General features: G+C 47.9%; 1 protein-coding gene across 1 annotated transcript; it reads right to left on the reverse strand.

Annotated features, from left to right (window-relative positions):
- Positions 1-404: 404 nt before the first annotated feature.
- Positions 405-10160, reverse strand: OTX2 (orthodenticle homeobox 2). The gene is made up of 5 exons (XM_038544037.1): positions 10071-10160; positions 9856-9922; positions 5099-5314; positions 3889-4040; positions 405-2038 (listed from the first exon to the last, which is right to left on the reverse strand). The coding sequence occupies exons 3-5, from the start codon at positions 5193-5195 to the stop codon at positions 1418-1420; spliced, it is 870 nt and encodes a 289-aa protein (XP_038399965.1). The 5' UTR covers positions 5196-5314; positions 9856-9922; positions 10071-10160; the 3' UTR covers positions 405-1417.
- Between the last annotated feature and the right edge of the window lie 395 nt (positions 10161-10555).

Here is a 10555-nt window from a genome sequence, read left to right on the forward strand (position 1 = left end):
AACAAGGAATTCTTGTCATTCTCATTTTCTCTGAGGCACTTCAGTTCTTCCCTTCTCACTTAAAAAAAAAAAAATTGATCTACGTTAAAACATATCAATAAAGTGCCTAAGAAATCATTATGGTATGTGGCAGGGAGAGAAAAGCAAGTAGAGCAAGATCCTAATGATTGGTAGGCTATGTTCTATTTCAGAGCAGTCCTGATGGAAGTCACAAAAAAGTTTACATACCACAGTCACTCATTATATCTAGTTCATCCATAAAGCCAAAAAGGCTTTTAAAATAAAGTTTGCTAATTTCCTCCCTGACCTAAATAAAAACATGTTGGGGGAAGGAGAGGCTGAATGTGGGCTTCTCATCCATAAATAGTGGTATAAAATTAAACTGGACCCAATGTTGTGCTAGAACCATTTTAATATAATTATACATATCTGCCAAATCCAGGAAGAAAAGGTTTATGCATATATAACTTTTCCAGTTAACATCTGCAAGCATAAACGACAATGATCTCAGTTTATAAATTCATCAGGGTCAGAGCAATTGACCAATGTCTCTTTACTGCTAGGCTTACCAACAGTAAATTACAGATGAATTAGTGTCCTTTTGTTTCTCTTCTCTCACTCTCCTTGTCCAGAGACATTTTTGTTGTAAAGTTTCAGTGCAGCTCACCTCCAGCCAAAGGTAATCTTTTTAGATAAGTACTCAGTTGCTCTGAATTTGCTTATAATTATAACCTATTTAATCACAGAAGAACCCCTGCAGAGGTGGAGTTCAAGGTTGCATACAATAACAGGAGATCACAGTTTTGAAGTCTAGCACAGATTAAAAACCACAGATGTACCATTTATATAAGACACACACTGATTGTCTCTTAAACTACATATTGACTCCTTATGAACATTATTTTTTAAATAAAGTAGTGCATCTAGGACAATCAGTCGCACAATTCACACAGCCCTGAAAAGTTTTTCAGTGCCAACTACCAGTTGGTCATGAAACGTGAGTGAGCTTGAGACACTGTTCATTCCTAAGATTCAACCACGGATTGGCTAAAACATTGGAACACCTCTGCTTAAGAAGGCTATGTCCTTCCCTCTTTTCCTCACAATTTAGTTTTGTTTATTTTTGGTGGTATTTGGTTGCACATGGCTAGAATGCTTTTGATCACTTTGCAAATCAGGAAAACCAATGATCTAAAACTATGACAGGCTCTTAAGTAGACTGGTTTGTCCATTTCAGGTTGCTGGTTGGTAGGCCCCTCTAAGGCCCTTCATTTTTCCTTCTATGCCTCCCGGAACATTGATCGGAAGATGAGTCTGAGCATCATCCCATCTAACTCTTTTAACCAATGCCTGGCTAAAACTGGAATGTCCAGCCCAGTATATTTAAAAATCACCCACAAAGAGGTTCTACAGATCTTCACAAAACCTGGAATTTCCATGAGGATGTCTGATCTTTATAATCCAAGCAGTCAGCATTGAAGTTAAGCTTCCAGGAGGCAGTTTGGTCCTTATAATCCAAGCAATCAGTGGTTGAGTTAAACCCCAAGCTTGAAGCTCCATATCCCTGGGTGGAAAGAGAAGCTGGGGACTGATTGAGATGGCTGGTGACTGCATTGGTACCCATGGGGCTAAGTGTGGCCCCCGGTCCAGGAAGCTGGTGATGCATTGGGGTCAAATAAGATCCACAGTCCATGCCCCCAAAGTAGGAAGTTGAGCCAGCATATCCTTGACTATAACCTGAAGCCTGAGTATAGGTCATGGGATAGGACCTCTGCATGCAGGAGGAGGAGGTGGACAAGGGATCTGACAGTGGGGAGATGGAAGCTGGGCTCCAGATAGACACAGGAGCACTGCTGCTGGAAATGGCTGGGACTGAGGTGCTAGAGGGGGGAGTGAATTGGCCACTTGTTCCACTCTCTGAACTCACTTCCCGGGCTGGAGATGTCTTCTTTTTGGCAGGTCTCACTTTGTTTTGACCTCCATTCTGTTGTTGCTGCTGCTGTTGGCGGCACTTAGCTCTCCGATTCTTAAACCATACCTTGAAAGGGAAAGAAATTTCTTTAACATGGTATAAATAAGGAAAGAGTGGCTCCCAGATTATAGATGAGCTAAGCAGACAATCTGTCTTGCCACTAAAAACCTACTTTATGGTGCTTTTATATATACCCCTGGGATAGTAAGAAAGTGGGGAGACTCTCTAAAAGCATTTGACTCCTAGCCCAGAATAATAAATCCTGTGGCTAAAAAATTTCCCTCTCATTTTCCTTTCTCATATTTCACATCAAATACAAAATGTGTACATAGACCCAGTGGCATGTGGAACACTCTTACAGTGAAATATAATATATTTCACTTGGAGGGAAACACAAGAGAAGTGAGGGAAAACAATTCTGTTATTACTAGCGTAAATTCAAAGTGCACAGTCCATCTTTTGGGGAATAACTGCTAGTCACTCTACCTTTTTTCCTCTCCTTGAAAGACTCACAAAAGAAAGCTCCAAGGAGAAGCGATCTTGTTGAAGAAGAAGGTCTGAAAGGCACTATTTGCTGAGAGCTTCTCTACGTTAAGTGGAAGGACTTGTATATAGTATGTTTTGAGCTTGAGGACAGACTTCTCTGCTAGTCTCAAGTCTGACTCTGGAGTCTGGCTGCACGGGTGGTAGTGCCGCTCATCACACAGATTCAGTTTCCTGTACTATGTTCACTGGCTTGTCAATTTAAGCCTCTGCCTGCAACTTTGAAGATTCTCTTTACCAGCCCTGTTCATGTTCTGCAATGAAGGAGCAGTGTTTGGCGTATGGGGGAGGGGGGTGTCAGGGGAAGGAGGCTATCAAAGAAACTACCACCCTTTTTTGAAACTGGTTTCTGAGCAACAAGTCCTTAGTGGTCTTCTTGAATGAGCTCAATATATGGGCATGTTAACTGTGCCACCAAGGCTGAGCATATCACCACCAATCATTCAGAGCCATTTATTTTCTTTCAGTAAAGACTTGAGGTCAAGCCTCACAAAGATGCCAAAACTTGAAAAGTCTTTTGTCTGGTTTTCAAGTTCACACTGATGCGTCCTAGCTGAAGGGGAGTCCCAGGTGTGTGTGTGTGTGTGTGTGTGTGTTTAGTTGCTAAATGTTCTTTCCAGAGAACTCTGTATGGTGCTTGCATTTCAGAAAAGTTGGGAGTTCACTTTCCCACTCCAGCTTAATTTCTAGTTAAAGAGGGAGGAGGGGTGTCATTGAGGATATTGCATTGATATTTTATCTGCTGAATGGCTCAGAGCTAGCAAATTCTGCTCAATCCCAAATAAGTCAAAGAAAACCCTTTTATTGTGTAATTTCTTTGGCAAGAGCACCAGCTGCTTTTATAGCCTGGCTCTACCAGCCAATTGACATGTGACCTTGAGCAAGTCATTGACTGCATTTCTTTACCTGTAAAAATATTGGGACTATCCAGGAGCTAAGCTTCTTTCACCCCTAAAAGAGATGAAAATGGGGTAGGATTTCCACATGGGGAAAGGGAAGTATTAAAATATTAAGTAACTGTCCTTGAAATCTGCCCAAACTGGGCCTCTGTTGGCTAGGGACCCAAGAGCTCTAGAATTGTGCTTTTTTTTTTTTTTTTTAAACTGCAGCTAAATTGCCAGTCCTGCCTTACAACCTAAGCTGAAAGGCTCTTGCTTATACGATGGGGTGGGGGAACAAAATGGAGTACAAGGAATTATCAGGCATATGAAGAGGCCTTAGGAGAAGAGTTTACTAGCCTCTAATGGAGCACTTAGTTTCAAGCCTTCCTTTTGGTCCTAAGACGTGGGATTCTCCTGGGTCCTCAACATACACCGTGCTCAGGGGAGGGGCAGCATGGTCGGGAAGGTTGGTTCTATCTACATCTGCCCTACCTGCACCCTGGACTCAGGCAAGTTGATTTTCAGCGCCACCTCCTCCCGCATGAAGATGTCTGGGTATCGGGTCTTAGCAAATAGAGCTTCCAGCACGTCTAGCTGCGCCCGGGTGAACGTCGTCCTCTCCCGGCGCTGTTTCCGGGGAGTGGCTGCGGGACAAGAAGCCCAGGGCCCTTTAGGGTGGGGGAGCAGTTTCTCAGTCATAGGGGTCTCTGCGGGTGCTCCGACTCCCCCAACCCCCACTCCCAGCACTTCCCTCGTCCTCCCAGCCCTCCAACCCAGAGCCTACCAGGGTTCTCCCCACCCGCCCTTCCCAGCCTCGGCTCCTCCAGCGAACACTGGGGTCGCAAGACACACACTGTCCCTTCCAGGTGAGGCCCCCACTCCACCTGACGTCGGAGATCGCTCCAGCCAGAGCGACCCTTCGGTAGCTAACAAATGAAATAAAAGGAAGCCAAAACCCAAACACCCCTCAAAACCATCCCCTAGACCATAACACAAACAAAAAATCCATTCCCCGAAGTCAAAGGGTCCCAGAGGACCCGCAGTTCGAATTGAGGGGGCGAAATCTCGATCCTACTCGAGATCCTTGTTTTGGGGACTCCAACTGCCTTTGTTCCTACATCTTTAAAATGGGGGCGTATTTAAAACTTCTACAAGGATTTTTTTTTTTTTTAAGCAAAACAAAACAAACAGATTTGACCGGAAAGGAAAGCACCCATACGGACGGCAAATCACACCTCTAGGGATTAGAGGCATAGGGCCTGGAGGTCAGAGGGGAAACCCCAGGCGGGGCGAGGAGAATTTAGGAGAGACCCAGCTTCTCCAAGAGGACACTTCCGAGAAACTGGGCTTTGAGATACGGGTGGAGGCTGTAACCTTCCTCCAACCCCCCCCCCACCACCACCACCACCACCACCACAGCGCGGCTCCCCCATTCACTCCAATTAAGAATAGAGCTCTGGGCGTTTCTGCAAGTGTGGCGGGATCCACCTCCTCCCTCCGGCCCCTATCCTTCCCTCCGGCCGGTAAACGTCCTGTGGCTCTGGGCTGCTTCTTAGAAGGAAAACCCAGTGGGGACGCTTCGCCTGGAGCCGGAGTAGGGCAGCAAGACCATCAGCCCCAGTGCTCCGGGGGAAAGGGTGTCACATCCCCGCAGGGCGGGAGTGGGGAAAGGCGGGGCAGGAGTGCCGCGAGGCTCACTTACCCGGGTAGCCCACCGAAGGGTGCAGCAAGTCCATGCCCGAAGTGGTCAGACTCAGCCCATTGACTGCGTAAGGCGGTTGCTTAAGATAAGACATCATGCTAAGGTTGTTTGGAGGCGCAAAATCGGCCCAAACTGGGGGAACCCAGCCAGAAGGTCTCGCTTTGCTGGGGGTGGACAGATTCAGGGTCCTTGGTGTGTGGGTTTGGAGCAGTTGAACTATGAACAAAGCAAACAAACAAACAGAGGTGCTGGTTTACTGCTTCGCAGGCGGCAGCTCTTCCACGTTCCACCACTAACTTAAAAAGAGCCTGGGCTATGCAAGGTAGAAGCTTTTAAAAGACTTGCCACCAACCCCCCACCCCCACCCCCAGCTGCTCTGGAACTAGAGGGGATGGAGAGAGACCAGATAAACCTGTCTTCCCCACCCCCACCCTAAAGTTAAAAAAAAAAAAAAAAGTACCAGAAGAAAGCAATTACAATCTGCCTTCCCTGAAGAACAAAACCCCACGCCTTCAAATGCACACATTGCATTCCTATCCCTACATTTGCATAGGACTCATTGGCTGGCACTAGCTAATTGTCTCAAACAAAACTTGATTGGGGCCATTTGCAGAGACAAAGAACTCTTTGGCTAAATAAATAATGCTGATAACAAAGCCCATTGGTGAGAAACAAAGAAACAATTCAAGAAATCTACCTCTCCCCAGACTGTTGCCTTTCCAAGGCAAATTTTAATTACCTTAGCTTTTTACCACTTTTAACTGCTGTGAACCTAAAATGTCAGTGCATTTAACATCTAAAATACCAACTTGCTAATCGACAAACTTGAGAAAACTGTTCAACCGCTATTACTCCACATTTGAAGTCATTTCCAGTAATCATTTTCACCTAATTAGTAGTCTGGGTAATTAGATTTTGAGGTAAGTAACAGATTTATTAAGGTTTTGGAGGACCTTGATTATGTGTCTAAAGAACTAAAGCTAAACAAACAAGTATTTAACTTTTAATCGACACCCATCAAATATTTAAACATACTGCAAAAAAAAGTCTTAAAGATTGGCATGAGGTTTGCTAGGAATTCTGAAGTTAGAATCCCACCAATCAGATAATGACAGGCCCCCACATTTGCAAGTAGAAAGCGTAAGCATTTGTAGTGCAAGCCGCTTCCATGTTGATTTTGGTGTTGTGGAGGCTGTAGATCCTGCGGGAGGCAAATTTTCAGACATTTGGGTCCTCAGCAACTAGAGCAGAGTTTCTTGTTAATTCCGGCTGCCTTTTGCACATTTTAGTTTTGAGGAAGGTAGATACACAAACACCCAAAGTTGTGAAACTAATAGAATTTCTCCCTACCTTTCAAGTTTCCTACAATCCTATAAAGAAAAAGAGCTCAGGGAAGCAAAAGAAAGGAAGGAAAAAGAAAAGTTATTTACTGTCTTCAGCTGAGCGTCTCTCACTGCCCCAAGCAAAGGGATCCAAACTGGATGTTAATATGGGCTGACAGTTTTCAAGTCTGGCTTTTATTTGCCTAAAAAATGGCACTTATCCTGCAAGGATCTCTACTTTGCAACTTTGACACTATGAGAGATTGCTTCAAAATGGCGGATACAAGATTAGGAGAAGTTGCCTCTTACTTTGACAAAGGTCCTACTGAGTTTTCAGCATTGGATTTTCATATTTACATTGCTTTAGAAATCAAGACACAAAAGTCCACAAATGGAACCCAGTTACTCTAACTTCTTCCTGCTTTAAATTCATAGCACAAAAAACATGCTTTTCCACCCTCAGATCTGATTTAATGTAATTTTATAAATACCCCTTTTGGGGGAATTTGTACTATCTTATCAGCAAAACTAATGTAGATCCTATAACAAAGACTTGATATTTTCTACTCTCTTTTCAAGACAGTTATTTGGAGGCTGTGAAAATAATATTGCTTTAAAATACAGTCATTTTATTTGTCTAAATAGCCTCTGAGCTGGAGTTCTCTCTTAATACAATCCTACTACATTGGAAAGTTCTGAACTACTGTAGAAAAAACTAAAATCATAGCAGATGTACACATGAGACACACGCAATTGTTTTTACATGTAGAATTCTCACCCAATTAGAAATGTCTGTTACAGAAAGTGGCACATTCCAACATAAAAGGCAGTAGCAGATAGAAAGCACCAGGCAAAGATCCTTCTTGGAGCTCCTGTGCCCTTACCAACGCAAATAACACTAAAATTTAGGAGTAAACAGTTTTTCGCTTTTACTACTGGATTGCATCTTTGAAAGAGAAAGAGACATACCCCCAAACAAAACTAAGTACTCTCAGCAGCCGGCCTAGGTATGCACTCTCCAAAGAAGAGGCCATGGGCCCTTCCATCTAACTTCCAAAGCCCCAAATGGACACCTTTCTCCCTTCCTCTCTAAGCCGAGCCTAGAAGGGGGACAGAAAGACCCTTTCAAAGCTACAAGCTTCCATATGATCGCTCAGGAGGTGGCGGCTGGAGAACTCCTACCTACGGGAGCGGGTGACGGTGGTTCGGCGAGTGCCCGCGGCCGGCGGGCGCCGCAAGTCCGGGCGCGATGCCTCGGTCCGGCGTCCCCGCGCGGCAGCCCCGCAGTCCTGGCGCCCCGGGTCCGGCTCCACTGCCCGCCCCGGCCCGCGCCGCCTTATATCTAACGGTCAATTCGTGCAATCTGTCGCTCTCCCCCCACCTCCCCCGCATCTCCCCCACCCCCCGCCCCGCTTGTTGGTTTTTTTTTTTTTTCCTTCCAAGGAGCCCATCTACCAGTTGCTGTGTCCTCGCTCAATAATAATTACCTCGTCCAAGAATTAATTATAATAAATGTTTTCTTGATAAACTAACGAGATAATCCGAGGGGCACACGTCCCTTAATTACAGGCCGCCGTGCTCAGCTCTGCTTCTCGTCCGGGCTGATTAATTTTCTGCATGATGGAAAAGAAACAAAACTACGCGGACTGGCGACTGGCCTGTGGCTCGGGAGAGAGCGCAAGGCAGGAGAGAAGAAAGAGGAGAGATGCGGGCACCGCGGAGGCGGCCGGCGCGGGCCTCCCTCTCGGGCGAACTCGAGGGAAAGTTTCTGGCCTCGGGGAATCGAACAGCGCTGCCACCCGCGAGGGAGGGAGGAAGAAACGTGCCAAAAGGGTTGGCCTTGACTATTAATTATGGTGAGGAGAAAGCCCCAGTGTTAGCTCGGAGAGGAGAGGTCTGGGTGTCTACCTTCCTTTGGGGGGAGGAGTTTGCTCTCCAACTCGCCTCCTGTGCTAATAACTTTTGGTGCCTGGAAAAAGTCCCGAAGTGAGCGGGAGCGAGAAATCCGGACCCGCAGCTCTAGGACCGAGGTGGGGTGGGGTGGGGTGGGGGGTGTTCAAGGATCCGACTTGCCCCGTGCCCTCCCCAAGTCCCCCAGCACTCCAGGGCCAACGCAGCTCGGCCTTCTGTCCCCACAGCCCACCACTGTCTGCACCGGAGGAAAAAGCCAGCTCGGTGGGAGTTCTGACCGGGGACTTCGATTTCAGAAAGATGCGTTCCGAAGTCGGACCGTGATTCCAAGAGGCCCCTGAACGCATCAGCGGGAAGACCTCTTTGCAGTTGGCGGCGGAACACGTCGCCGAGGCTGGCTGCTGGTGGAGACCTGATGGTTCTCCCTGGGTGGACCGAGAACGGAGGGCTGGGCCTCGGGGTGCACCCCCTCGACCCCCGCCCGGCCCCACGGCAGCCGGCTGTCCCCGAGCCTGGGAGGGGAGCGCGCGAGCGCGCACGCAGGCCCCGGCGCTGCCCCCAGGCCAGAGGGCGGAGGGGCCGCCTGCCCCAAGGTGAGGCTTCCTGTCCCCCGGCCCGCCGCGGCCTCGGGCGCAGCAGGGGCCACTCCCCAACACTTCGGCCAGCCCCGGATGCCCGCGGACGGCTGCCCCGCGCGGGCCGGTAACCATCCCGGGCAAACAGCTCTCGCCCGGCCTGGTGACCCGGGGCTGGGACCACGACAGCCGGCGGTGGGGGAGTTCCCGCACTCCCAGGTTATTCTGGGAGGAGACAAGTGGTGATCAAAAAGGAAAAGGAGGACGGAGGGCGAATCGCAGGGAGCTGCTCTGGGCTCCGGGAGAGGGCCCCGGAAAGAGCGGCGAGCCTCCTCGGTTATCCGCTCGGGTTTCCCCTCCCGTTCAGTAGGGGCAGGCGAGGGCTCGAGCTGCGACCGTCCTCACCCGGCAATCGGAGAGCGAGTCGGGCTACGGGCACGCGGGCCCTAGAAGACGCCTGTCTTATCACCACCACCACCACCATCATCATTACCCATCCATCTAGCTACATCTGCAGCGTTTTGTCTGACTCTGAAAATGTCCTTGAGATCGGTACAAATGACCCAGCCACATCTGAGAGCCAAAACGCAAAATTAGCAGGGAGAAGCCCAGAATGGGCGTTGACATAAAACAAAACCACAAACAAAACCCGTCCAGAACACCCCACATTAGCCTCGCAGGGTTTCCACGACGTTTGGCGGAAGCGGCGACCCCAGGAGCGCGCTGCCTCCCCTCCTCTCACTCCCGCCCTCACCTCCAGATCACACATTTTTCGCAATGATCGTTACTACACCTAAAAACATTTACGAGGGAGAAAAATACAACATGCTTCAGAAGAACTCCACGTTCCCAGAAGTGTGCTTTAGTCGGTCTATTGGAGGTAGTGGGGCGATGGTAGTCAGAGGAACACATGGGTGTAGACAGGCAGACAAGACAGACGGACACTTACCTTACGGCCGCATGGGAAGTTAGAAAAAAATTTAATTATCCTTCAAAATTCCAAATAGCCCGCTATCCTAAAAGAAATCAAGAGTATTGAGTTAGAAATCTTGCAGTCTTCAACCCTCCATGAAAAGTCAAACAACGAAAAAAAAATTTAAAGAATAGAAAATGAGGAAAGTAGCTCGAGTTCGAAACACGCGTGGGCCCCTCTGGGATACATACAAAGTAGACGTGATGAGGGCTGCTCTAGCGATTTTTATTTTTAATAACAGTGGAGGCTGAGTTGGAGCTGAGGTCGGTTCCGCTCTCAGGGAGATTTGCTGAGAAAGCGCCTCTCTGGCAACTTTTTGACGCAAACTCTCCAACCAATGGCAGGGAGAGAATGATTGACACATCTAAGCCAGAGGGAAAATAATAAAAACACACAACAGGGGGAGGAAAACAGGCCGCTGCTGCACGGGGGGACGAGCGGGCAACAAATCCAGGCCTCCGACATTACCAGAATGTTCTTGAAAGACACTGGGCTCCGCTTAAAATATACATTATGGGCCGGAGCATGTGAACTAATTGTATAATTAAAATGATGGACAGGGAGGCCTCCCTTACCTTTCTTCTCCTTTTCTTCTTTTCCTTCCTTTCCTTTCTCCCCCCCCCCTCCCTTTTTGTTTTATTTTGATTTTCGGGAAGGGGAAAAAGGAAACCCATAC

Source organism: Canis lupus, chromosome 8 (genome assembly GCF_011100685.1).
Source record: "Canis lupus familiaris isolate Mischka breed German Shepherd chromosome 8, alternate assembly UU_Cfam_GSD_1.0, whole genome shotgun sequence".
Lineage (NCBI taxonomy): Eukaryota > Metazoa > Chordata > Mammalia > Carnivora > Canidae > Canis > Canis lupus.

Bases quoted from the DNA above. Each gene is read 5' to 3' on its own strand.
- OTX2 (XM_038544037.1), bottom strand. From the start codon at position 5,195: ATGATGTCTTATCTTAAGCAACCGCCTTACGCAGTCAATGGGCTGAGT. The intron at 4,041-5,098 runs GTAAGTGAGCCT...CTTGTCCCGCAG, and splicing joins CCCTTCGGTGGGCTACCCGG to CCACTCCCCGGAAACAGCGC. The intron at 2,039-3,888 runs GTAGGGCAGATG...TTCCCTTTCAAG, and splicing joins TGCCTGAGTCCAGGGTGCAG to GTATGGTTTAAGAATCGGAG.